This window comes from Emys orbicularis, chromosome 9, assembly GCF_028017835.1.
Source record: "Emys orbicularis isolate rEmyOrb1 chromosome 9, rEmyOrb1.hap1, whole genome shotgun sequence".
In the NCBI taxonomy this organism is placed as follows: Eukaryota; Metazoa; Chordata; order Testudines; family Emydidae; genus Emys; species Emys orbicularis.
The window spans coordinates 100,066,084-100,093,775 of NC_088691.1; the positions used below are offsets into that span (position 1 = coordinate 100,066,084).

At 57.6% G+C, this 27,692-nt stretch overlaps 1 protein-coding gene across 1 annotated transcript; it reads right to left on the minus strand.

The window, feature by feature from the left end:
• On the minus strand, positions 1 to 27,126 carry EEF1AKMT4 (EEF1A lysine methyltransferase 4). Its single transcript, XM_065411235.1, has 3 exons — positions 26,955 to 27,126; positions 12,461 to 12,744; positions 1 to 577 (listed from the first exon to the last, which is right to left on the minus strand). The coding sequence occupies exons 1-3, from the start codon at positions 27,124 to 27,126 to the stop codon at positions 290 to 292; spliced, it is 744 nt and encodes a 247-aa protein (XP_065267307.1). The 3' UTR covers positions 1 to 289.
• Positions 27,127 to 27,692: the final 566 nt, after the last annotated feature.

Sequence of the window (27,692 nt, forward strand, 5' to 3'; positions counted from 1 at the left end):
GAAATTGACAGCACCAGGATGAGGGGCTGGGCTGGGGGACTAGAGAGAAACCGACTTTATTGAACTGGCTGCAAAGCACTGTTCCCTTTGGTCTCACAGCGCCCAGGTGCCGGGCAGGACGGGCTGGGCTCCTGTTGCCAGCCACAGGCAAGGCACTGGATTAGAGGAGCCCGCTGTCACCCAGCCCCATGAATCTGGGACTGGCAGCTGCAGCTGGCACTGGTTGGCTTAGGTCCCCATGTCGGCTGGAGAACTCCTTGCTGCTACAAGGGTGGCAGGCCCTTCCCGCTCACAGCTCAATAGCACGGAGATAATCCTCGCTGTCCGAGGCCTGGAGGAAGCTGGGCGGGCAGGCGGGGCAGGGCAGCTCGTGGAGTCTCCGCCCCAGCGCCAGGTCGGCAGGGGACAGCTCCTGGCCCTTGCACATGACGTAGAGGAAGTAGTGGAAGTCAGTGCCGTAGGTGGAGTGGCGCAGGGACCAGCCGTAGGCGGGCTGGGCGTAGTGGCGCTTGCGGAAGTGCGGCTGGGCGAAGGTGATGGAGATGAAACGGCCTCCCGGCTGCAAGACTCTGCTGACCTGTGAGGAAAAGGTTAAAGGGGACAAGGTCAAGGCCCCCCCTGCACTCTGCCAGGTTCCCCTCCCGGGCAGGAACCTCTCCAAATCCAGGGAACCCTTCCCCGCCCCTCTCCGCCCGTGCATCCCTCCAACCCAGCGGCTGCTCCAGGAGTGTGCAGAAAAGGGGTCACCTCCCATCTTGCTACAGATCTCAGGCTATGCAGGGAGAGGGGAGCTGATCCCCAGTGTCAGGGTATCTGCTGCTCACCACAGGGGTCAGGAAAGAATTTCCTCCACCCCACCGGCAGCAGAGCGCAGCTGGGCAGCAAAGGGTGAAGCAGCGGCCGGCCCCCACCCCGAAAGGAGGTGGGGGGATGTTACGGGATCTAGCAGATTCCAGCCTGCACTGTCCCTGGCCGCCTTCTGCTGCCTACTCCCTGCTGCCGGAGCTGGCATTCGTTGCCATCAGCTGGCTCCTCTTGCTGCCGAGAGACCATGCTTGGCCTCCTCCACCTGCCCTGCACCCCTCCAGGGGCCCGACCCCCTCCCTGCTCACCCGGGAAAGGCTCACTGCAGGGATGATGATTTTATCCAACAGCAGAGAAGATGCAGCAAGAGCCTTGGCCAGGCTTGGGGCTGCAGCTCCCAGAGCCCCCAAACGAGGAAGCCAGCTGCAGCCCGCTAGGGGCCCCAGGTGCAACTGCTCCGACCGGGTGGGGGGGAGATCTCCTTTGTCTTTTCTCAGGACTCTTGTGCATGCCCAGCACAGACGAGGGTAGAGCTACCCCACCCCCACGGGCAGCAGGACCCCATGCCGCCACTCCTCCCCCCACAAGGCAACAGCCCCAGGATCCACGCTCCCCCCCCCCCCCCAAGCGGTTGTTTGCCCCCATCCCAGCCTCCCGCTGTGCTTGCCCCGCCAGAACATTCCTGAGCTGCGCTAGAAAACACAGTGTCCAAGGTACGGGGTGTTTGAAGCAGAGAGGACTTGACCCTTTTAATCATCATTTTCTCCTCACTGGAACTAAGCTCTTGCTAATAGGATGGAAAAGAACATCAATTTTCTTGCTTGGCTTTATCCAATGTCAAAGGCATTTACGGCCAGCGCCGGCGTGCTCAGCATGCTAACGGCACTGCTTGGTATGAGCAGCCAGCGTTGGCGGCCTCCCTGCACTCTGCCACACAGCTACTCCCAGTGCAGCCTGATGGGGAGGGCACAGCGCAGAGCCGGGAACTCCCCTGCACTCGGCTGCCTGGGCCCCTGACAGGTGGGGACCGACCGCCCTTCATCTCCCATGACTCACCCTTAGCCAAAGGGCTACAGAGCCAGGGAGCTGCTGCTGCTGCAGTCCTTGCCGAATGCTGGGGGTGGGGAGGGGGCTCTGCAGCAGGTGGGCAGGGGATGGACCGCTCACGCAGGGCAGGGTGGGAGCTCTGTGGCAGGGTAAAAGCAATACAGGGGACGGTATCTCCCGCGGACACCATTTGTCCATCGTTTGACGCAGAGAGGAATCCAGAGCTGGTGCCACAGGCAACGCAGGGGCTATTAGTCCGGAAAATGCAGCAGCTGGGTATCCTCTGAGCAGAGAGGGAGGAGGCCGAGGTTGAGCCCTGGGAGATAGAGCTAACCAGGGCCCACCTGGGATGGTCACAGCATCGTAGGGCAGAAGGGCCAGCCCTGGGCTTCCCAGGTCGGTGCTGTGGCAGATTTTGCAACCACATGCAATAGCTTTGGGGACCATGTGCTATGAAGTTGATGTACCACTGGGGGCCAGGAACCGCATGCAACTCCAGGGGCAGGGTTCCCACAGCTCCTCCAGGAACGAAAAACAGATGGGGATGATTAAGGTGAATCACTCAGGTTATAAACACCTGCAGAGAGATCCTTTCCTTCCCCCCCCACCCCGGACAGTGGTTCAGACTGGGTCTCCACAGAGCAACAGACAAGGAAAGAGCTTAGGAGATAAATAGGCTGCATTTAAACTGACTCAAGGGCTTCGTTTTGATTCAGCAAACGGACAGAGACCTTTTGTCCCCGGGGAGCCCCATCCTCTCTGGAAGGGTTGGGGAGATTTTGACTTACCAGGGCCCCATAAGACAGATGGGTGACCTCGCCCAAGCGTCAGCCCACGGCGAAGCACTTTCATTGGTTTTAGGAGGTTTTTACCGTAAGAATAAAGGTGTTTGTTCAGAAGAGCCGGGGGTAACTTGTAACTGCTGGCAACACACTGCTCAGAGCCCTGGGAGAGGAAGGAAGCCCAGGGATTGGCCTTTAGGCGGAGCGGCTTGCTGGGGACATGGCAGCGTAGGGCACGGAGCTGTGCAGCCATAAACCCCTGTCCCCCGCTCAGAAGGGAGTGGAACACAAGTCCCTGCCTGGGAACACAGGTCCAGAGACAGCTGACGACTGGAGACCCGAGACGTGGCTGGGAATTCCTGGAGAAGACCAAGGAGGGTGGGGGCAGAGGGGAATACTGGTGCAGATACCCTGAAACCCGGGACAGGTGCTACTGGCCAGCACAGCCATTGGCTCTAGCAACACAAGTGAGCACTCTGGTCCCGCTCGCTCAGCCACAGTGGCCTTCCCTAGCACTCTGGCCCATGGGCCCAGGCACTGCCCCCAGCAATGCCCCCGGGAAAGCCTGGAGCCCCCGCTCTACACTTGGCCAGCGCTCTGAACCTCAAAGGCTTAAACAGACATCAGCCCCCCTCCCAGAGGGTCCCCTCCGCTGGGCCAAGAGAGGGGGCCAGGCTGCATGGCTGGGGGTTGATGGGGCACACAAGCCCTGCCCTTTGCTACCCACATGGGGCAGAGGGAGGTTATTTCTGCATCCTCCCCTTCAGTGTAAGCAGCTGCCCCTAGCTGATGCCCAGAGACCCAGCCCCCAGCAGGGACCCAGCCCCTCACTCCTGAATGAGGTTCTCTCTCTATGGATGGGAGGCCCCTCTCTGGGGCTACCAGCCTCACAACTAAGGCAAGTGGCGAGAGCCCCCATCACCTCTCAGCAGAGAGAGAGTCCATAACCTAACACCCGGGACACAGACAGGATGCTACAGGGAGACACTGCTTCCCTGGCCAGCCTGCACCCAGCAGTCTGCTCCTCCTTCCCTGGGTGAGATGGGCCATGAAAAGTCCCAGTGCAGAGAGTTGGGCAGCGAGGGGCAGATGCTGGGGGCCAGCCCCACCCATACAAGGCAGCAGATCACACACACAGAGTGATCAGGCAAGAGCCCCACCCTCCCGCTTCTCGTCCCAGCAGCTGGGGAGGGGGATGGGGCAATAGGATGTTTAAATTACCTGCCCTAGATGGGCCCCAGAAGCAGAAAGGCCCGAACGCCTACCCCAAGGGGCAGGGTCTGGGGCACTCAGTGCGGGAAAGGAGTCTGTGCACAGAGCTAGGGCTCTGGAAGATCACGGATACATGAGCTGCAGTGACCAACTCCCACCCCCTCCACACCAATCCCCCTTGGATGGAGGGCAGAAAGCCCAGATTCCAGCGGTGGGTAACAGGAGGCAAGGGATGGTGCATGCATTGAAGTCAGGCCCCTCAGGAGAGCTGCACGGGCTCAGAACTAGGCTGGAGCAGGCTCAGGGGCCTGAGCTCAATTCTCTGCACTGGCGACCGGAGGGCCGTGCCCTTTGACTCATGCTCAGCGCCGCACGGGGCAGCTCCAGGGACTCAGCAGGACCCCACGTAGCCTTCACTGCCTTCTCCAAGAGAGCTGGAGCCGGGATTCTCATTCCTCGGGAGCCTGGGGTGGCTGCATAGACCACGTCCCTCCACAGGGAATGTCCCTTCTCCAGGCACTGGGAGCCCTGAGCAGGGAGCCTGGCCTAGCAAGGCGTGCGCCATCCAGAACGCGGCCAGGGTGAGGGGCCCAACTGGGGCAAACCCAGGACACGGCCCAGGAGCTGGGAACCAGAGCTGACCAAGCCCCATAAGCCACCTGGGCCTGCACCCACGGAGCTGGGGAGAATAACCAGACAACGGAAGAGCTAATCACAGCCCTTGCGCCTCCATTTCCCTGCCCAGGGACAGCTGGGCCTGCCAGTCCCTATGCCCTCACCACGTGAACAGCCCGGAAGGGTTCCTGTTTTGCAGAAGGGCTGGAGTGCCAGGAGCCAGCCGCTTCTGACCTCACCCGGCCGGCAAACAGTCATGCTCAGCCAGCAGGACCTGGACTGCCTGAGAGCCAGTGTGACCACGCCCCCAGAACCAACTCCGACCCAGCGCCAGGGCATGGGGCTAGGAGAATCTGCCCCTTAAGCCACACCTGGGACCCCTGCTCCCCAGACACGCCCCACCTAATTCTGCTCAGCAGAGGATGGAAATGGAACTGTGAAAGCCCCAATCTGCATGGGGCAGAGTTTCTGAGGCAGGTCTGGGTGCTGCTGGTCACTGCCACCAGCCTGGTTCCACCCCCATCCCCCAATTCCTGCTCTGTGGCAATGAAAGGGGGTTAGTAGCCTGAAAAACATTGAGGATGCACCAGCCCGCCTGGCAGTGGCCTGTCCTCAGCAGCTCCCCCAGCACAGCCAGCTGGGGCCAATCACTCAATCACAGGAGGTGGTAAGCTGGCCCGGAGGGTTTACGGCCACCAGGGGTCAGCGCAGGGAGCCGGGGTCCCCCCTGAGCGGGAAGCAGCACCTCCAGAGGGTGGGAAAAGCAGCCCCCCTGCCCAGGCTGGTGAACTGCCAAGCAGGGAGGAGTGGAAGTCAGTCCAAGGCCGAGCACGCAGACCTGCGTGATCAGAGGGGCTGGGATGGGATAGGGAGCGGGTGAAAGGATGTATCCGTGATGAGAGGGGCCACAGCTGGGAATCCACAGTGGGGAAATGGGGTATAACTGGGTGAGTGCTGGGATGAATTGAGGGAGGGGGGGAGAGAGAGGCAGCTGGGGAGAGAGAAGAGCAAAGGAAGAGGAAATTTGCAGAACATCTTCTGTCCGCCCACATCCAACAAGGGCTGGAGGGATGTCAGGCCACTGCTGGGACAGCCAAGCGCTCAGCACGGGGCAGGGCTACAGAGCATGGGGGGCCCCCAGCTGGGGCTCAGGCACTGCTGACAGAGCAGCGACAACCAAGGGAAGGCGAGAGGTGCTGAGAGGCAGCCTGCCTAAAGACACAGGAGGAACCATTCAGCTGCAGTGGGAGCTACCATGGAGTCAAGGCTACAAGCCCCAATCTCCAGCTCCTCCACTGCTGATAGAGCGACACCCGCCAGCCTGGCCCACTTGCCCGGGCGCCTCCGGAGCTGAGAGCAAGAGCTGCTGCCCCACTGGGGCTGGAACAGGCTCAGCTCCTCTGTGGAGCGGGCAGAAGGGGACACAACACGCTCACCAGTGGGCCCTCCTCTCTTCAGAAGGTCCTTCCCAGGCCTCTGGGCCCCACAGCGGGTCAGCGTCCAGTGAGTTACACGGCAACCGCCAGACTCGATCAGCCCAGGGGCCTGGCTAGTCTGATCGTCTGCCTCCAAGAGGGGCAGGAAACGTCTGGCCCAGATTCCCCAATGTATTTAAGCACCAAACTCGCACTGAAATCCGTGGGAGTTTGGTGCCTAAATACCTTTGGGGACCTGGGCGCCTGCGCTTTCCCTGTTAAAATCCAGCAGCACCATGAACATGGACAGAGCTGCGGTCTGGTGCAAAAGTCATTATAGTGGGCTCCCAGCACCAGGCCAAAATCTCCCCCCGTCAGGCTGCTAAGGCTGTTTCCTCACTACCCAGAGGTGCCTGGGGGGGCAGGAGGGAGGGGTGGGGGGTCCCTGCTGAGAGCAGGCTGGCTGGGGAAGGAAGGGTCTGGGCCCATCACACACCAGGTGGGATCCGTCTCCTGCTGTGAAATCTCCAGTTAAGAGAGGACTAATGGCTGTTGCTAAGAGACGGCTTCACAGAACTTTATCCACCAGTAGCGGCTCTGGGGAGATGGGCAGGAGAAGCAGCATCTGCTTCCAAGAGGCCCCCAGGCTCCCTCGCCGTCCCCTACTAGCACAGCAGGATGTGATCACTCCCTAGCACAACTCACAGGGGCCGCTGGGCGCTCCAGCTACATGAGCCGTCCTCCCCCAGCACTGCCTCTGCTCCCCAATCCCAACCCAGAGCCCCCTCTTCCAGCCCTGGGTCCCAGTGCCCCATAATCTCTACCCACAGCCCCATGGCTATTCCAGCTCTGGGCTCCCCACACACCCAGCTCTGCCAATTCTTCTCTCGTTTGGTGTCTGTCCCTTCCTACCACTCCCCCCACCCAGCGGGGAGCTGGTGCCCCGGGGACCCTCACGCACCCTGGGCTCCGAATGCAGGACCCAGGGTCCACAGATCTGCCACTAGCCAGGTGGCTTCAGCAATGAGAATGCAAAGAGGGAAGGCACTGCCTTGGAGAGGAGTATGGGGTGAAGGGCACAAGAGCCCCTGTGCACAGGCAGGGGAGGCATGAAACTCCACATGCCCTGGTGAGCACCGGGGTCTGTACATGTTCACGGGTGTGTGTGCTGACGTGTTTCATACACAGCCTGCCAAGTCACACCTGTGCAGGTCTGCGCTCCCCCTGCAGCCGTCGCCATGTGTGTTCACGCAGCACCAGGGTGCCGTGTGGATGTGCACATGCACACATCCCCCATGTTCGCTAGGAAGGGCTGGGGCGGCCGCCCGTAATCTCGTTACAGCGAGAGCCCAGCGCTGCTCCCTAAGAGGATTGGAACTGCCAGTTGGACATTCATGAGAGAGATGCTGCTCAGAATCAAGCGGCGGTTGGCATAATACGGGTTTCCAGGTCATCAGTCCAGGCACAGCAGTACCAGCGGCCCTACCGCATGGGGTCTGCCTAGAGGGAGGGCAGCGCCCCCTGGCCAGTACTTAGTGTCCACAAATCCAACAGGCTGGGGAGAGGAGCAGAGGAATTCGGCTCCTTCCTCTCATGCACTGACAGCGCCACGCCAGCCCTGCCTGCTGCCCTCCAGCACTAAGCCCCTTCACTAGGGCAAGAGAGTTAGGGCAGGGGGTGTGAATCGGGGAGGAGTTTGCAGTCGGACATGGCTGTAAAAGGGCCAATGGGATTGGGGGCGGAGCACGCCCAGAGCTCCCGGGCAGGAGCTGAGGGGACTGGTTCTCCCTACACCGCTGCAGGGAGATGCCCCCTATGCTGCTAAGCCCAGCTCTGCCCCCACCCCAGAGCCGTCCTGTCCCAGAGCAGGGTGCACAAAGCCCGCGTCTCCAGCCACCCCACCTCGAACGCTGCTTCGCCTAGGTCTAAGCCAGAGAGGCTGCAGGGAATTCAGAGCCCCACGGGGCCGGAGGTCGGAGTGAAGGTTACAAGAGCTTAACTTGGTCGACTGACAGCTGCAGGCAGCACCACCAGCCCCAACCTCCACCCAGGCCTGGCTGGGAAGCCAGCAATCACCGCCAGCCAGGATGAGAGTGGGAGCAGAGACGGGCACAGATCAGAGCACGCCTCAGCTAGCAGGGACCATCGCCCGCATGTCTCCCACTGCCCCTAGCACCAGGGGGCAGCCCCAGCCCCATGGCAAGTGGCCCAGGGCTGATGGGGAAACAGTCAGCAGCAAGTGAAGGGCAAACCACAGAGGGCAAGGGATTATTCAGGGCCAATGGAGAAGCTAAAGCAGCCGGCTGGCCAGGGAGCCCCACGGTTTGAGATAATCAGACCAGACTGGGCCGGAGCAAGAGAGCCTGCCCCAGGGAAAGGGGCTAGGTGAGACCCCTGTTCCCAGCAACTCCCTGCCCACACCCACTTCCCATGATTCCCAGTGGGGTGGGCAGAGTTTGCAGGATCCTCTCGTCACAATCAGAGAACTGGCTGGGGGTAGACGAGGGGGCCACGTGGTGTCCCTGGAACACCCCTTTGCTTAGCAACAGGGATGCCCCAAGTCTTCCCTCCCCGCACCCAGCCATCATGCAGGTGACTGCTGCTGCCTCTAGGGCAGGTGGGGCAGGGAGCATCACGCTCCTAGAGCTCCATGGGGAGGCAGGGGTCACCCCATCTCTCCCACCCCCTTGGCTCCCCTCCTTCTGAACGACACATGGGAGCCAGCGGGGGGAAGGGGGATGGGACACAGGCCTCCCCCCCATGTCACGCACCACATGGTTAGCCACAGCCAGGCAGTGATTACAGGGGGGAGAGCAGGGGAAAGCCCCAGGACAGGGGTAGGTTGGAGAGAGCACAGGGCTGTTTCAAGCTGAGCAGAAAGCCAGGCTCTTTACCAACCCCTCTGGTCCAGGGTGAGTCACCCAGGGGAGCCCTGGGCCCTGAGCAAGTTCCCCATGGAGGTAGCCCCATGGAGCAGGCCTGGACGTGGTGCAGCGAGACATCCCGGAGCAGAACAGGTAGGAGGGGGGAGAGCCTGGCCCAGGAGGAACCCAGCCCAGGGAGAGAGAAACCAGTGAAAGTAAAAGGCCAAGCAGAGGATGAGAGCAGGTGGGGGGAGGGGTGAGGGGGGATGGAGGAGGAAGAAACTTACCATCCCCGTGGGCAGCACTACCAGGGCCAGTGATCCCCAGTGCCCCACCCTGGTGAGTTGAATCAGCTTCCTGCTGTTGCAGCCACATCTCCCCATAGCGCCAATTAATAATAGGCTGGAGGCATCACCCGTCCCCATGGTAACACCACTGCCCAGTCAATACTGACAAGGGTTTCCACGGGCAACCAGGAGAACAAGCCAGGCAGATCTCCCTCTGCAAGGGGGGTCCCCAACTAAGGATCGAAGTGCGGGAATCAAACAGGGTGGGGATGGGATCTGGCTTCTAATACTTCCTGTTTCTGTGCCTAGTCCCCAGGTTCACTTGACTCACGAGGAAGAACCCAGGGGGCCCAATGGCAGTGACCCTGCCTGGGGCAGGGTTGCTCAGGGCCCAACCCCTCTTGCTATCCCCTCAGCCTAGAGGACCATGATCACCCCCCGCCCCGAGCAATGCGGCACAGTTAAAACAGGAGGAACCACACTCAATCCCACCCCCAGGGCAAGGGAGAGGCCTTCCAAGCATTTTAGCCAGTCTGGCTCCAGCGGTCTCAATCAAAGGGCCCAGCCCTTCCCTAGGGGACGATTCCAGGCCGGATCCATCCCCTGTTGGGGAAGGCTGGGGCTCCCAGACCTTCACTGAATCGTCTGCATTACAACAGCATGGGGGACATTTTTTAAGGGGGAAAAAAAAAAAAAATGTAAGACTTAGGCTTGGTCTAAACTTAAAGCTTTAAGCATGGCCTAGCCAGGTCGGTCAGGGGAGTGAAAAAAAAGTCACAGCCCTGACCGCTGCTGCAATGCCAACCCAACCCGTGAAGATGCAGCCATGTCGACAGAAGAATTAGCTAATGGCATTCAGGGAAGGGGTGTTCCTATACGGGCAGAAAAACTCCTGTCAGCGTACACTGGGTCTACCCTAGAGGCTAGGCCAACATAGGCTCTGTAGTGTAGACACCGCCCCGCTTTACCCACTCCATCTGGAAACTTGGTAGGGCTGAAAGAGTTAATCTCGGTAGGCAAGAGGCATGGCTGGGTTGTTGGTTCCAATGAATGATCAGAGACTGTCAAGGCATGGATGGAATTGCCTGGGAGAGTCAATGGAAAGCCAAGGACCAGACAGGAACTTATAAGGAGCGGCAGCTCGGGGAAGCAGGACATGCAGACCCATCCTGAGTAACTGGAAACAGAAGGTGGAGGTGTTCGGAGTGGGTATAAGAACTGGCTACTGGTGAGGGGAAGATGAGATGCTGGATGCTTTGGGCTACAGAGGCAGGTAACGCTGCAGCAAGGCAAAGCTTACATGCACGTCTTTTCCATCCTAACCTCAGGACCTTACACGCTGTATTCCATCTGAATAATAAATATTTTGGTGTGTTGTGAAAAAGCCGTTTTGCAAAGAGACAGAACATCTGCGCCTTGCATTGTTGCCAAAGGAGTAAAGTCTTGCTGCACAATGAGACACAGGAATGCTTTAGCCAGTGCGCCAGTATCATAAGAACTTAAGAATGGCCCTACTGGTCAGGCCAAAGGTCTATCTAGCCCAGTATCCTGTCTTCTGACCGTGGTCAATGCCAGGTGCTTCAGAGGGAATGAACAGAACAGGTAATCATCAAGTGGTCCATCCCCTGTTGCCATTCCCAGCTTTTGGCAAACAGAGGCTAGGGACACCATTCCTGCCCATCCAGGCTAATAGCCATTGATGGACCTAACCTCCATGATCAGGGTAGCGAGACCGTGGGGCTGACTTTCCTAAGAAGTGCTGGCCGAGGGCCTAGCGCCATATGGGCTGCCCTCCTGGAAAGGCCACGCTAGCCCTGTGGATCAGTGACACACGCAGACGTCCCAGCAGAGCAGGGACCCACGGTGCTGGGTGCTGGACAGACAGCGAGAGGCCATTCCTGAGCCAGAGAATTTACAGCCTCCTTGGACAACGGGTGGGAGGGGAAGTGACTTGCCCAGGGTCAGACAGCAGGGCCGAGGTGGGAAGAGAATCCAGGTGTCCGGGGCCCCAGTGCAATGCCCCCTATGCCAGACCTTCCCTGGGAGGAGATTCCCCAGCCAGCTCCATCATCCTGGCAGGCAGTTCCCCTGACACACAACGAGAGCTTCCCCCGCCCCAGCTCTTGCTCCCCCACAAGGCAGCGTGAAGCCAAGCTCTCATCACCTGCACCAACAGCCAGGCAGGAACTGCTGCCCCCATGGCCACTGCCAGCTTCCCAGGCAGCACTCGCCCAAACCCAACATCAAAGGGCGAGCCACTGAAACGATTTGCAGGCAACAGGCTCTGCGGCCACATCACCATGGCAACCCTGATGAGTCATTGTACTGGGGAGGAACAGGGAAGAGGAATTTCACACCCTTAACAGTCCTGAAACTGCAGAGTTAACTCTTTCCAAGGAGCCAGTCCCAGCCATGGGACCATGCCCAGCCCCAGGCCCAATCTGCAGCCCCCTCTGCCATCCCAGTCCTGGGCTCCCCCCTCCCCAGCTCCGCCGGTGCCCCTCTGTGCCAATCTGCAGCCCCCTCTGCCCTCCCAGCCCTGGGCTCCCAGCTCTGCTGAAGCCTCTCAATCTTGACCCACAGTTCCCCCCACATGCTTTTGCCTTCCTGGTGTTGTCTTCAGAGATGCTCATCCGGCAGTTTTGTGGACCAACATCCCTGCCCTGCCAAAGCAGCCATCTCTGAAAGACCAGCAAGGAACGCAAGAGCATCTCCCCTCCCCAACCTCAGGACACAGCCCCGGGGCAGAGCAAGATCACCAGTGGCCTCTGGGCCAAGCCACGGACACTGCATTCACTCCAGTGTCTCACTGCTCAGCAGTTCCCGGGTGGGGGGGGGAAAATGGCTGGGATGTGCCCCGGAGTCTGGGGAGACACTGGTGGTAGAAGAGCTCCGTATGGAGAGCATGGGGAGGAGTCACTAGCACCCCGATTTGGGGAGAGGCAGCTCCCCCAGACCTATAGATCAGAGCATAGACTTGAGCCACGACCTGACCCCAATGCCGCTTGGCTCCCACCTGGACAAGGGCCCAGGGCTGGGCCGACTCTGCCCCTGGCTTTGGAGCAGTCAGGCAGCCGGGGCCGTTCTCCTGGGGGTGGAAGGGATGTTCAGTCCCAGGTTTGTCACACATCCACATGGCACGTCCACCACGCCTGGCAAGCTTTAACGCACGGGCCCCTTCACAGCCGGGCCTTCCCCAGCAAGCCTGGCGGAGCCGCACTCCGGAGACAGGGCCTCGCCCTTCGAGGGCACCTGATTGCCCGTTCCCACCGAGGCCAGCCATTACCGCCAGATGCTTGCACGAGCTGGTGTCAAGGTCTCGGCACCGGCGATACGAGTTCACGTCCCAGCTGGGCCCAAGTCTGGTCCTACCCTGTCCTGACTGCCATAAGGGGATCAGAGCCTCTAACGACTTCAGAGTCCTGCCCACTCACCTCCTTCAGCACCTGGTCCAGCAGCGCTGTGGTCTCGGGCGACACGTTCCAGGGGTCCGTCTCCGCCACCATCATGGAATCCAGCGTGCCCTTCTCCAGAACCACGTCGAAGGTGCCGTCTGCGAAGGCCAAGTCCCGAGCGTCCATCACCACCCACTGCAGGCCCTGGCACTGGGCGTAGCGGGCTCGCATGCCTGCGATGCACACTGGAGAGTAGTCAATGCTGGTGACATCTGTGTAGCCAAGCTGGAACAGGTCGGAGCTCAGGGCGCTGTTTCCACAGCCTGCAAAAAGGAGGATGGCCAGGTGAGAGCCAACCAACGCAGATGGGTCCATGAACCGCACGGGTGGTTCTGTGGCCCCAAGCAGAGCCCTGGGTGTTTCGCAGCTGGGGAGTAGGAGCCAGCTGTCCCAGCCAGCTCAGTTGGCTGTTAACTCTGGAACCTACAGAAGACTATTCAAATGTCAGTGTGAACTGTTTTAGTGCCAGTCATTTTAGCAGCAAGATCCAGCTAATGCACTTTTCCCCACTGTCAGTGGATGCAGGGGCAGATCCGGAGGCAAAGGGGCTGCCATTTGCTGGGGTGCTGACCTAGGAGCTCAAGCCTTGGTCACACACAGTATCAAGTCCAGTGGGGGACGGGAGGTTGAGACATTCCCACTGCCCCCTCCCAGCAGCCTCCCCACCCCCCCAGATTGGTGAGACTATAAACATATATTCCCTGCCCCCCAGGTAAGCTGGGGAGCGCAGTGGAGTCTGGTCTGACTGTCTGTTGTCACAGCTAACCCAGCAAACCCCAGTGATTTCCCTTCACTGCAGTTGGCACACAAGGTCCTCTCTGCAGCAAGCTCTGGGCCTGCCTCCTCGCCCCGCAACGTGCTGCGGGAGAGACAGAGCACTCAGACCGACGGGGCCCCAGCCTGGGGTGTGGGCCCAAACAACCTGCTTCCAACCTGACAGGGGAAGCTGGATATCAAATGTAGTAACCTCCATTTTTGTGGGGCTCACCAAAAAGGCCTGGGTGCCCCCTGCTGGCTCTGCAGCCGTCATTACACTATTGTCCTCTCTGGAGTCACATGCAAGCCACACGTATCCAGACCGCCTGCTGGGTCTATGAAAAGGACAGCCTCAGGCCCAGCGTGGGGCCTCCCGTGTCCCAAACCTCAGCTGGGGCTCCCACTCCTCCCCATCATCAGGATGGGCCTGGCTAGTCTCATGCAGACGAGGGCTAGGAACAGGGAAAGAGTGGCCAGAACTTAAATCTTGACTAAGGCCTGGAGACCAGCAATGCACCCGAGGGGCCAGCCCCAGTGGGAAGCAGCTGGTCTCCTCCAGTTCTGCTTTGCGACTCCAAGAGCAGTCAGTTCTGGGACGGGGAGGGGAGGGGTGCAGTGGGGTCGTATTAACTTAGAGACAAAGCTGCACTTAATGAGCAGTTTGCAAATTCCATTTTAATGTCATGGGCGCCGCCGCCTCTCCAGTGCGTGGGACAGCAGGCCCGGGCGCCGCCTCTCCCGTGCGCCCACACGCGTGGGCAGGTGTGCCCGGGCAAAGGAGCCAAAAGACTGCTCCATCCCACATGGCAACTGGGTACACAGATCCCAGCCCTGCTGAACTCTGTTCTCCACAGGCAGCCTGGCCAGTTTCACCCTGGACTAGAGGGGTTTGGCCAGGAACCCAGCACCGGAGAACCAGGGAAGAGGGAGCAAGATTCTGCCCTGCCCCACTCCGGGTCAGGCAGGTGGGAGACTCCGGTTTGGGATTTACCGGGGCCAGCCCATGTCAGAGTGGTCTGGGGCAAGGAGGGCACTCGGGGCAGCACAAACAGCAGAGCTGGATCCTCTGGTGACATGGAAGGGACTCGCCCGTCCCTGCCACGCCCTGGGCTTCAGACACCAGCACTAGTAACACGGGTTCTGAGTGTGCTACTCACAGGGAGATGGGGCATGGGCAGGGCATTAAGGGCAACTCTCCTCACAGCACCATACTGCTCCCTCCCAATACCAGGCTGGGGTGCAGACACAGCGCAGCTCCCCCCAGCGATGCAGCTCCCTCCCCCCCCATACTGGTCTAGGGTGCAGACACAGGGCAGCTCTCCCAGTGGCCCCGCACCCCCTCAATGCCAGGCGGGGGTGCAGAGATGGGGCACCCCCCAGCGGCCAAGGTCTTTACATGGTTTCTCTGACAGCCAAGTCACAGTGCTGGGTGCGGCCAGTCGGTGGGTCCCTACACCCCTCCCAGGCTCCCCGTTCCTGCCCCCCTGCCCGCCCCTTGAGCTGTGTGGGGAGCCAACCCACCCGGGAGGGATGCGGCTGGGATGCAGAGGGCCACTGGCCAGTGAGCAGATTACTGCAGCCTGGCACCATCTGGCAGGGCTTAACCGATGGGGGGAGGGGAAGGAGCATCTGCGAATCTCTAGCGCATGTGAGGCAGAGCAGGGAAGGGAACGGGCTGTCCACGCTCCCAAGGGAGCTCCCCAGCCAGCCCCACAGGGGTACATGGGAGGCTGAGGGGGGAGAGCCTGGCACCGCCCTGCAGCAAAGGCAACTGGGACAGCCAAGCCTTGGCCAAGTGCCCTCAGACCAGGGGCTGGGGAAGCTCCCAAGCCAAGCCTCATGCAGGGGTGGCAGCTAGGCCATGGCAGGTGTCTCCCCACCGCAGAACCCCCCTCCCCGCCTGCTCCAGACCGGGTGAGGCACTCCCTTCCCTATCCGGATGGGGCCTGGCCTAGCACACTCAACCCCACCCCCAGGCTTGGCCCCAGCCCCCACCCCACACCTGTGGGCTCCCCTCCTACCTTTCCTGAGCAGCCCTCAGCCCCGGGGGGGGGAGGGAGGGGATTTGGCTGCTATTAATCACAGATCGCATAGATTGATCCTGTTAGGGGATCAGGCGATTAGACCCGGTTAATCCGAACCTGCTCGAAAACTCAGGGAAAACTCCGGATTAAGGAGGCACCAGGTTAAAAGCTGCAGCAGCAGCCAGATCAGAGATGGATAAAGCACCAGGTGTAATTAAATGAAGCTTTGACTCCTCTCCTCCCCGCTAAATCCCCCAGAAGGACTTCCCTTGTGGCCTGCTGGGGGATCTGGTTAATTTGCGGGAGAAGAACCATGCTCAGGACAGCGAGGGGGTTGGGCTAGAGAGGCCGGATGCAGTGGGCATTGTCCAGCCCCCGCCATCACCCCCAGAGGCGTTACAAATCAAGACACAAATGCCCCATGTCACTCCCGGGGAGCATGTTTATAAGAACAGGAACTGCCACACTGGGTCAGACATGGGCCATCTTGCCCTGCTTCCTATCTCCGTCCACAGCCAGTATCAGAGCTGCAGGGGGACTGTACAGAACGTGTCTTCCCCTCCTGGCAGTCAGAGGTTTAGGGGTGCCCCGAGCATTGGAGGACAACCCTGAACCTTGGCTAGCAGCCATTGATGGGCTTATCCTCCATGAACTTGTCTAGGTTTTTTGAACCCAGTTCTACTGTTGGCCTTCACAACATCCCCTGGCAAGGAGTTCCACGGGTGAACAGTGCATTGATTCCCCAGACAGAGGCACGGATTGGCCAAAATGACCAGGTTCCCCACCCTAGGTGAGGCTGTGCTCTCCTGCTATTGGACAGCGAGGCCAGAAGGGAATCACCTCCGGCCACCCTCCCACAGAGAGACTGGCCATAGAGTGCACCCAGCGCTCCCCGCACCCAACCCACCCATCTCTTCTAGACAGAGACACCTGGTCTTGGGGCAAAGGCTTCAAGTGATGGAGAATTCCCCCCCCTCATCCCTCATGGGCTACGCCCCCCCCGGTTAGCTAACGTTAGCACTTAGCCTTAGGAAGTGCCGACCAAAGCCAGGCTGCTGATACTAGTGTGTCTCAGTCTTTCCTTGTGCTCCCCCATCTATCCGTGTCCACTCGTCGTCTCTCGTCTTCTACTTCAATCGAAAGCTCTTTGGGGGCAGGGACCATCGTTTGTACAGCTCCTATTGCCACGGAGTCTTGGTGCGTGACCAGGGCTCCGAGGTGCTGGGGTTAGAAAAATAAGGATGCGTTGGAAATTCATGCCCAGATGCCAGGGCCGGGCTTTAAAAACATTCAACCATCCCGCCCTGTGCATTGTCACGCCATGCGGGTCGCCCCCTCTGCCACGCAACTGCCTTCACCAGGGAAATCTGGGGGGTTCCAACCTCCTCTTCCAGGCTCTGTGCTTTGTACTCGGGATTAGCAGACGTTGTGTTGGCCAAGACCCCCTGGCTTCTTAGCCTTTTGTCCAGGTGTCCTAACTGCTCCTTGCTGTTAACTGGATCAAGCCAAGGTTTCCACCCAGATCAGTTATCAGCCAGCGAATCCCTTCAGAGCCCTCGCCCGTTGTTTGCGAGGGGCCTTGCTGGGTGAGACGTGTTCTGGTCAGAGCCCTTGTGCCCATCTCAACAGCTGGCCCAAGCGCCACCAGGTGTGGCTGGGAAGCTGGGACATCAGTCGTCCCTCTTCCGCCCGGCCCACGGCAGTTGTGGGAGAGTTTGACATTCACTGCAGGAGTCAGCTGCCCCAGACATCCCTGAGTCACAAGCCTGCAATGGCTGCCCCCACTCAGATCTCACCTCCTGCACTGCCCAGCCAAGCAGCAAAGACCCCCCCCTTGCTAGGCATCCCCAGCACCCGGGCCATGATGCTCGGTGGGTCGCCGCTCAGCTAGTCAGTAGGTCACCCCCACTGCTGGGTCATTTCTCTAGTGCTCAGCCATCCTGCATGAACGGCAGCACCGATCTTCTGTTCCACTTTTCCTCCATTCCGCCACCTGCAGCTTGGGCTGGATGAGGGCGGCTGGCCCAGTGGTCAGAGCACCAGCCCGGAACCTAGGAGACCTGGGTTCTAGACCCTGCTCTTCCAGACGTCTCGTTGGCTCTTGGCCCAGTCTCAATTCCCAGACTGCAACAAGGGGATGAAAGCCCTGCCTGGCCTCACAGGGGTGACAGGAGGGTAAATACACGAGTGTGCGGCCCTGTGACTATGCTACCTCCGAAGATGCTAGCAAAACATACAGCCGAAGATGCTAACAAAACCAGTGCACTGGCTCCACCATGCTATGGGGACGGCAGCGACGGTACCGTGTTCGAGCAAGTCCCGGATACCGAGGTGCTGGCTTCTCCATTTGGAAGCAGTCGTAGCACATTGCGCCGGGGGCTCTCGCAAACCCCACCGGCTGTGCCACAGCCAGACGTCGCATTTCAACTTAAGAGCTGCTGGCACTTGGATCCTCACGAATGAGGAGGCCCCCTTTAATTGGAAGGAGAAGCTGCAGCTCTACCAACCCCCAGTCAAAGCCAAGGGCTGCTGGAAACTGGCTCCGACACCACAGAACACTTCCAGGGCTCTGCCTGAGCCAGCACAGAGAACTGGACGTCCCGATGGCGCATCCTCGTCGTAGGCACTGCAGGTCACCAACGTTCTCCTCCCATTAGTGACGGTGCAGTCGCCTCTCAGCTCCCCAAAGGCCAGCTGAGCTTCCGTAGCTCCCCCTGAAGCAGAGCGTTCGGTCTAGATGTGAGATACGGGCCAGGCTGGTTCCCTCGGGGTCTGTCTACACCGCAATAAAACAGCCGCAGCCGGCCCGTGTCAGCTGACTCAGGCTGGGGCTGTGGGGCTATAAAACTGCAGTGTGGACACTGGGGCCCCACGAGGCAATTTTCTAACCCTGTGAGGCCAAGTCAGCCAGCACGGGCTGGCCACGGCTGTTTCATTGCAGTATAGACGGATCTTCAAAGATGTTATTGCCCAGAATAAAAGGCACCGGCAACAGCCCTGGATACCCTCCCTCAATGCAGTCGGCACACACGGATTGTCAGCAAATTCACCGGCCAAGGTGAGGGACGTGTAGCATAAACTGACGTGCAACTCTGCGATACGCAGGCAGCGTGTGCCGGCCGGCTCCTCCATGGCTGTTCTCAGGCCCCAAGCCCACAGTTCGCAGCGGGTTGTCGCGAGCAAGGACCATGCTCTCGGTCAAAGCCCTTTCGGGCCTGTCTACACTGCAGTGCAAAGCCCAGGGTTAGCAGAACTCGACCTAGTAGAGCCTGGGCTTGAGCATCTAAATGCGTTTGCAACCCCAGGTCAGGAAGGATTGAACCTGGGTCCCCACCTGGGACTCCAGCATCAACACTGCATTTTGCAGGCCTGAGTCCAACTCCCACAACTGAGACTTCCCAGCACCCTCCCAGAACACACCCCCTTTAGCCCTTGGTTCGTGGTGCAGTGCGGGAAAACTTTACTGTCCAAACCTGACTCTCCAGAGGACACAGAAGGCCGGCCCGTGGTATTTTTTTAGCAGACCCCCAGAGCACGAGTTCAGTGCGGCGGCATCTACGTTGTAAAATAAATAAATAAATAGGGCTTGAAACCCAGGCCCCAGTTTGAGTCAGGCACAAACCCTCCACCCCCGTGGGGTCCTGGGACCCTGGATTGGTGCGATTTGCATGTAAACGGAAGGGGGCTTAGGCTTGAGCCAGAGTTCAAACCCTGGGCTCACGCTGCCGTGTAGACGTACTCGGAGGGGCCACAGGAGGAATTCTTCCCACTTGGAGGGGAGACGGTTCCTCAGTCGCCACCAGAAAATGCCTTGATTGGTACTGCACAGAAGCCTCTGGATGGGAACCCAGAGCTCACCCTTACCAGCACTTTGCTCTTCCATTGCCCTTGGCACCCGCAGAGCTCCAAGCCCTTCACAAAGGAGGCCAGTATCATTTCCGGTGGGGGGGGGGGGGGGGAAACAGGGGCAGAGTCACTGAAGTGTCGCAAGCCCTTAGCCCCATCTTCCACCCTGACCACCCAGGAAGGTGGGGAGGTTTCGGACGCTCTGCCTGGTCCGTCCCATTGGAGTGGCGGGGGAGGGACGGCCACATATAAAGCCAGACCGATGAGTGTCTCTAGGGACTTCCTCGCAGCTCGGCCTGGCGCTGGTCTGCTCCAAACGCCAGGGCTCTAGAAAGTGCAGGGAGAAGCCCCCAAGGGAGCGCCTGGCCCTGGCCTTCATCCTGTCACCGCAGAGAAAGGGGGGGGAACGATTAAAGTGGGGTGAGCTGGGAGCCAACATTTCCAGTGGCCTGAGAAGAGGGACCCTGGAGGAGGTCCGAGCCCCCAGCTGCTAGGGGTGGTGCTGGACACCTCTCCCGGAGGGGGAGGAGGAAGATGGTGGGAACTGCAGCAGATCCGGAGCACACTGGGTGGAGGGGCCACAGGACAGATTGGGGACCAGCCCTGGGTAAGTGATCCTAGGCTGGGGAGACCCATCCCTCATGCAGGGCTTCAGGGCCTCTGCAAAACCCCATTCCTCCCTTGAGCACAGAGCCCACAAGGGAGAGGCGCTGATCAGTCCCGGCCCTGCCTGGAGTAACCTCAGACCTAGCCAGCAGCAGGAGACAGCTCCCACCACGCAGCCCAGGTGGAGCCCAGCCCCCGCAGAGCAATCCCAGCTTGGCTTGGGCTAAGTGAGTCCTCGGATCCCCGCTGCCAGGCCCCGCTCACACCAGGCACAGGTGCGGCAGCTCGAGCCCAGTGACAATACCCGGGGGCCACAAGAGCAGTGAACTTCCCTCCCATGGATGTTCCTGTCCCGCATGCCGTGGGCGGAGTCAAAACTCCTGGGTTTGCTCCCATTTCCTCTCTGCCTCAGTTCTCCCTGTGGGCCCTGGGCCTGCTGCAGGCGGAGGAGGGCAGCGTGAGCTCTTCTGATGAAGTGAGGCCTCAGAGGGGAACAGAGGGGTGAGTGTGAAGCCCGGCTAGGCACAGCACCCACCGGGACCCGGCTGGGGATCTCAGGCAGAAACTCCCAGGCATCCCCACAGCTCTTGGGTGCAACAGACAGGAGTCTCATTAGCAAAGCATGCTGGGAAAGAGCAGCGGGTTTTCCCCAGAGATGCTCAAGGGGAGGCAGGGAAGAGGGGGCAGAGACCGAGCAGGACACGCCGCACAAGGAGACCAGCAGAGGGATCACAATCCCAGACACCCCCAGCAGAGCAGTGGGTCCCCCTAGGGTGGGTTTGCGGAGCAGCCCCCAGAAGGACTTGGAGCCCCAAACAGACCCACTGCTGCAGTGAGCCCAGCGGGCTTTGCCCTGGCCCTAAGCCAGCTCACAGGGGCAGCCCCAACAGCCCAGGGCCTCCCCCACCCCGAGCTCGGCACTCGCCGGCAACAGGGCCTGGAAGTGAGAGGCAGGCAGTGTCCAGCACCCTCAGTGCTGCTTGAAAGGGCCATGCTGCCCCCTGGTGGCGCTCAGGAGGAATCGGCAGGTACTAGTTTTCTAGAGGTTACCTCTGCAGCAGAAATTCAGGGGTCTCCAATGCACCCCCTGCTGCCAAGGTCACCCTGGAATAAGGGGGCCCTCGATGGCCTCGCAGACGGATACGGTGTACACACACAGGCTGCAGCTCTATGGAATGGGGTGCTCAGGCTGCTCCCCCCATTGAGTCTTGGGGGGGACAGGAGAATAAGGGGTGGGCTGGCACATATGGACGTCACCTTGGAGGGATAAGCTACAAAGCCGAGCTGGCATCTTACAGCTCCTTTGCTCCACAAACAGCTTCCTCCCTGGGACTAGGATCCGCACTAGCCCCAAACCACTCACTCGCCCTGCTAGGCCAGTGGCCAGGCTCAGGACCTGCCTGGCACCAACAATGGACATCAGCAACGGGTGCGGCTGAGCCGGAGCTGGGCACGGCATGTCCTTGGCGACACTTGGAGCCACACCACCCTCCTGCAGGCGTTCCGGACACCCACTGGCAGCAAGGGGCCTGTAGCATAGATCAGGGACTGACTAGCCAGACAGAGCAGGGGCTGTGGAAAACCCAGGGATGGGGGAGGAGTGGGGGGGTTAGAACACACCCACACCATCTCAGGACATGTAGGAACATAGGCCATATTAGCCCTAGGTGAGCTATGGTTTTAAATGGAGTTTGGATCTTAGCATGAGTGACAGGCCCAAAGCATGTGACCAAAAAGAAAGAAATCGTGAGAAAGAAGGACTGTTTGTGTTAAACGCATAGGGACCCTTTGGAATAGCAGCATTCCCCTATTTAGTCCTGTTGCTTAGCCCAAACCTTTAAGAAAACATGGTTAATTGGGCACCAGGTGCAGTGAATGAATTGGTTAGAAATGCTTAGTGCAGTCGTCAGGGACAAAATATGGCAAAGTGAGAGAAGGGGAAAAACCTTGACGAGCAGAGTGCAGCCCTAAACTGCTTCAACTGCCCTTAGCCAAGGTCCAACCACCAGCAAAGACATCGCTTGTTTGTTAGCAAGCTTTTCGAGCAGTCAGAGCTTTTCCTTGCCCCTCTGGGGGAAGAGGTCTCCTGGGCCTGACCTGGTTGGAGTAGTTGGGTGGACGCTTATCACTGTATTGTATGTATCAGAGGGGTTAACGGGAGTTTTGTGAGGAATTTCTCCAGGTGAAGGAGGAGCGATTACGTGGAGAAAGTAAATAAGGAAGTGTTATTTACTCCTTCTCATAACACAAGAACTAGGGGTCACCAAATGAAATTAATAGGCAACAGGTTTAAAAACAAACAAAAGGAAGTATTTCTTCACACACGCACAGTCAAACTGTAGAACTCCTTGCCAGATAATGTTGTGAAGGCGAAAACTATAACAGGGTTCAAAAAAGAACTCGATAAGTCCATGGAGGATAGGTCCATCAACGGCTATTAGCCAGGATGGGCAGGGATGGCGTCCGTAGCCTCTTTTTGTCAGAAGCTGGGAAATGGGCAACAGGGGATGGATCACTTGATTACCTGTTCTATTCATTCCCTCTGGGGCACCTGGGATCACCTACTGTTGGAAGACAGGATACTGGGCTGGATGGACCTTTGGTCTGACCCAGTATGGCCGTTCTTATGTTGCCGGTGGTAGAATACAAGAGTGAATCTGATTATGTTGATATTTTGGATGTAACCAGTGCCAAGTGGCCTTTGGACGAATAAAGGAATGCTTGTGTGGAAACTGAGTCGTGGTAAAACCTTAATAAATTTACCAGGGAAATTTCCAACAGGCTGCAGTGGGGTCAGCTCTCAGCAGCTAACCAGAGTGGGAGGTGCATTTGAGTCAGTAGGGGACACTCTCCTCTCCGGGTAAGTGCAGACCCCACTATGCCTCCTCACTGAGTTCACTACAACCCCCCTCAGAAGCAGCCAGTTACTTCCCCAGACCGAGGGAAAGACCGATCCACGTTCTCCCCTGCCCATCCTGCAACACTCAGCCCCAGAAAGGCCACCTTCAAGGACCACCAACTCAAAGAAACCTTCCCACATGGCCCAGGCACAGGTCACCACACACAGCCCAGGCCTTCCCTACAGCCGCTGGGAGGGAATCCAGATGAAACCTGCCATTGATCTTGTGTCCCCAGCCCCTCGGTGCAGCTGCCGCCTATCGCGGACAACAGCAGCTGCTCACTCTCCAGTACCTTCCCCCTCCGCGCCTTGACATGCTCAGCCCAGGGTGGAGATGTGCATGGGGTAAAGGGATGATGCTCTGCTCAGGCTCCCCCTACAATCCCAGAGCCACTGGATTTCTCTACTGCAATGATCAGCAATGAAACAGTTTACAACATTAACACTCAGCACATCATTAGGCTCCAGAGATAACAATCCTGGAGATGAGAGGGGGCAGGTCAGGGGTCTCAGAGCTTTCCTTCCTAACTGCCAGCAGGCTCAGGTAGATGAGGCTACCCCAGTGCCAGATTCTCAAGGCTACTTCCCAGGAAGATAGGTCTAACTTCACCCGGCACCGAGCTCAGTGGGGCTGGGGCCTCTAGGCACTACCTCAGTGTACAGGTGTCTCCATCCCAGCCCTGTCACTGGGCATCAGCTGCACGGCTAGCGTGTCACCACTGTTCTCTGCTGGCCGCACTGTGTCTGCCCCAATGACACCAATCCAGCTCCTCAGCCGGGGGCCCGGGGACATGCCAGAGCCCGACATGGTTAAAACATGCTTCAGTCTCATGGCACAGGCATGTCTGAGCCATGTTTTATCCACGTCTGAGTCCCAGGGCCCAGCACAGTCCAAGGGTGCAGCACTCTCCAGGAACATCCACTCTACAGAGATAGATCCAGGTCCCCCACTAAGGGAGCCTCTCCTAGGGCAGACCAGTCCCCCAAGGCGCCCCTGGAGGCTGCAGCTCACCGAGAGTATAAGCCCCAATGTTACCGCAACTCAGGGAGGCACCCTTCGCAGAGAAGGAAGGCACCGTCAGGGTTTTGTTTATGGAGAACCTCCAATAAACCGAAAGTGCAGGGCGGGGGGGAGGGAAGGCATCCTAGTGCCCAGGGATTTCCCTACATCCCCCCTGAATTTCCCCAACACCCCCCCGCCCAGTTTTGTGAACTACTTACATGCAGTGTTGCCAGTTTAGTGATTGTTTGGAAATTTGAATTGAAATTGAAACATTAATACACACTTTAAAAGCATAGACAGTGTATGATAAAGTGTGTATCTGAAAAAGTAGAATAGATTTGAAGAGTATGAACATAGACTAGCTTCCTTATACAGCTGTAATTTTTAGGACAATGTCAGTGCATTCATTTCGGTGATGTTGGCCAACCTAGTCATTTGAAATGACGATTTGTAAGCAAAGTCTAAATGAGCTCTCCCTGACAGCTAGTGATAAGCTTGGGGGAAAGGCTTCAGGACCAGATTGTATTTACATTCCCACCTAATCTACCTAGGTATCCAGCAAACAGAGCTGTGTTGCCCAAGTGATAGATTTTGGCTGAGGTTGGGTTACAAGTCACCTGAATGTGGGGGGATAATGAAATGTTATTCTTATTGTATGAGTAAAGGGCAGTAGAACTGTACTTAGCCTGTGCTAAGGGCATCAAGAGAGAGGGTGGGGACAGGTGTTTTGCTTGAGGGTCTGCCTGAGTCACAAGTATTATTTGACCTGCCCCTCTCCACTGTTTAAAGACAGAGCTGATTAGGCTCCATAGATAGTCTTTTGTTCTGTTAAGTGACCACTACAGCTGAAATCACTGATAATCAGGTCTAAGTGCTTAGACCAGCTGTGGGACAGTGTTTCTGTGGAAGAGACAGCCCAGTCTGCACTAGCAGCGAGGTTCCCCCACTGAGAGCTCAGCTGAAATCACTGAGAGCTGGGTGGAACCTCAAGAAATCAACTCGCAGAGGTCACGGTGGCAGGTGGCAGCAGAAGGTGACGGCGCAGGGCCATTGGCAACAGAGCAATGGAGTGAACGGTGGCACAACGGACAACAGTGACCAGAGCGAACAGTGACCAGCTGGAGGAACGAGCAAGGTGCCTTCTTGCCCCCCACCTGGGAGGTGAACTCATGTGAAAGCATCTCTGAACTCTGAGTCTCCACTGAGCAAGGACAACATCGGTGAGTGTTAATGAGGCTATTAAGAATGCTGAAGACACAACACAGTTCGTGCGAACAAACATGGCTGTGGCATCATGCTTTCTATTTAAGCAAGAGATACCACACACTACAAACTGAAGGCCAGTGTTAAGTGCATTGTCACTTGTTCATCCTCAAGTTGAACACTGGTTCCGAACAAGACCAGCAAATGCTCACTAGCTTTCTGCAAGAAACTCAACTGACTGGTTAGAAGCATATGGTACAACAGTGAAAGACTCAACAATTGAAAAAGTGAAGAATTCTCTCACCACATTCAAAAAATTTGCATACACAGCTGATGAATGCACCGATGCAAATGGGCATCAAGTATTAAGCCATTGTGTACGTTATCTTGAGGTCAGTGGTAGGCCAGTAGATGCATTTCTAGATGTTCAAGTTATAGAAGACACATTGGCTGCGTCTGTGACAACCCACATCTTAGAAGAGTTAAATGCTTGTCAATTGGACACCAAACAGATGGCTGCTTGTGCATTTGATGGAGCTGCAAACTTCTCTGGAAGACATGGTGGAGCACAAGCTTTGCTCAGAGAAAAGTGTAACCCTAATCTCTCCTATACACACTGCAGAGGCCATCTACTCCAACTAGTGCTAGTATGAGCTGCAGACTCTTCAAAAGACATTTTAAAAAAAGCTATACATTTAATGTCTTCATTATATTCTTTTTTCAGCAAGAGTCCAAAAAGACTCTATATTGGAAAATATAGACGATACACTGGGACTGAAGTTCAAATTAGTCCAACCTGGGAAAACCCTCTGGCTTTCTCATGAGCAATCCTTGGCTGCTGTCTTAAAATTCCAAAGCCAGTAATAATGGCTGGAGTAAAGTATCTACCAAGATGGGATGGATCTAAGTAGTGAGGCTGGTGGATTACTTTTGCTACTACGTTCAGAGAGACTATTGCCATTCTCTCTCTCTCGTAAGTCTACTGTTGAAACCACTTGGGTCATTAAACAATGCCATCCAGGCATCTGCTACAACAGTAGTAGATCTTTGTCCAGCAATAGAAGCTCCATTTGGATCAATCAGAGAGATATCCATTGAAAAAGTACTGCAAGAAGCAAAGTTTCAGTCCAGAAGTTGACTAATGAAGGATTCAGTATAAATGCCTTAAGTGAAGAAGACAAGAAGTGTTTGTTAAGACAACTGAAAAAGCACAGACTTGATTCTTAAAAAAAAAAAAATCTACAACAGCGACTTCAAGATTCTATTCAACCTCTACGTAGCTTTTGCAGATCCCGGTCTTCTAAAACATTGACAGTTGAGTGGAGTGAGGCACTACCAGCAACGGGGCTGCCATGTGCTCAGGTCAGAATAGAGAATTTGAACACAGAGTGGAATATCATACGACGAATTAATGAAGATTTGACTTCAACTTCTTTTTATCATCCCTAGTGGCTCGACCGGACCTTTATGCTATATTTCCTGGGATGAAAGAAGTAGGAATTCATCTCTTGCTACTCCCAGTCACAACAGCTACAGTTGAGCGTTCTTTTTCACCATTTAATAGAATTTTGTGTTCTGAAAGAAGTCACCTTCTGCCTGAGCATGTGAATGAACTAATGCACATATCAATTGAAGGAATGGACGTACCAGACACACGAGAAGCCAAAGATGAACACGTTGCATTCAAGAAGTTCATTAACAGAGTTGTGCAAAATTATAACAGGAAACCAAGAAGGATGTAGATGTCGTGCTTCATAGAAGGCTTGAGCAGCCAACTTTAATTTGTGTGATGGTTTTAAAACACAAGTTAAATCTAATAAAATGGTCACAAAACATTTTTTCAGTTTTTACTATGGTGCCAAACATTTTTTCAGTTTTTACTATGGTGCCATACAGCCCACCTTCACCTCACGGTCTCACCCCCATCGGCCCTGTAAATTTGAACCCCCCCATTTCAATTCCTAGGGAAAACACTGCTAGTGCTGGATAGTGGAAACACGTCATCCCAGGCGGGGACCCCCAGCACAAGTCCACCACCAAGATCCAGCCCCGTAGGGGGAAAGAGCCCAGGGTGCCCCTAACCCAGCACCAGGCTCCGGTGAGGCTGAGGGGGATTCCCCAGGGGGTTTCACTTACCCAGCACCAGGATCCGGTCCCCCGGGCGCAGCTCCGCCTCCAGCTGCTCGCGGAAGCAGGATAAGCCCCCAAACCACTCAGCCGGAGCAGCCCCCACCTTCCGGTACCGCGAGTCCCAGAAGCACCGGTCCCGGTACCGGACGTTAGAGTCCGGCAGCCATGAAAGGTCCATGCCCCCAGACCCCGGGACGCGGTGGTGCCTATATGAGGGCGGGGCCATCGATAAGGGGGCGTGGCCGATCCGCAACTGGTCGCTGAAACCAAACCTGCCGCCTGCCACGTGTTTCCCCACAAACCACGTGGAACTTCCGGGCCGGGTTTGGTGCAACGCTGAAAACATTCCGTCCGGAAACTAACCCCCTCCAGCCCCAGTGGGCAGGACGAGCCCTTGGGAGTGGACCCTGTGTGACGACTCCCAGGGGACAGAAGGAGGCGATGTTTCCCCCGGGGACCCCCTCTAGAGCCCCCCCTCCGTGCCCTGTGTCACCATCCCCCGTCCCTTCTGTCACCCCCATGCACTACTTAAGCCACCCCCTGGACGCTGGGGTCAGGGGCACTGATTAATCATGGTGCCTTTCACGCCACAGGTACCAGGATCCCAGCCCAGTATGCAGCCCCTCGGGGTCGGGGATGGGGCAGGACACCTGTTGATACAGCGACCCCCCCGCACAGCGGTGAAATGCAGCTGCCTCTGGGTGGAGGTGCATCAGCTGCTTCCCCACACCCTGCCAAGCCGGG

Bases quoted from the DNA above. Each gene is read 5' to 3' on its own strand.
- EEF1AKMT4 (XM_065411235.1), bottom strand. From the start codon at position 27,126: ATGGACCTTTCATGGCTGCCGGACTCTAACGTCCGGTACCGGGACCGG. The intron at 12,745-26,954 runs GTAAGTGAAACC...TCCTTTTTGCAG, and splicing joins GGACCGGATCCTGGTGCTGG to GCTGTGGAAACAGCGCCCTG. The intron at 578-12,460 runs GTGAGTGGGCAG...TTTTCCTCACAG, and splicing joins TGGACCAGGTGCTGAAGGAG to GTCAGCAGAGTCTTGCAGCC.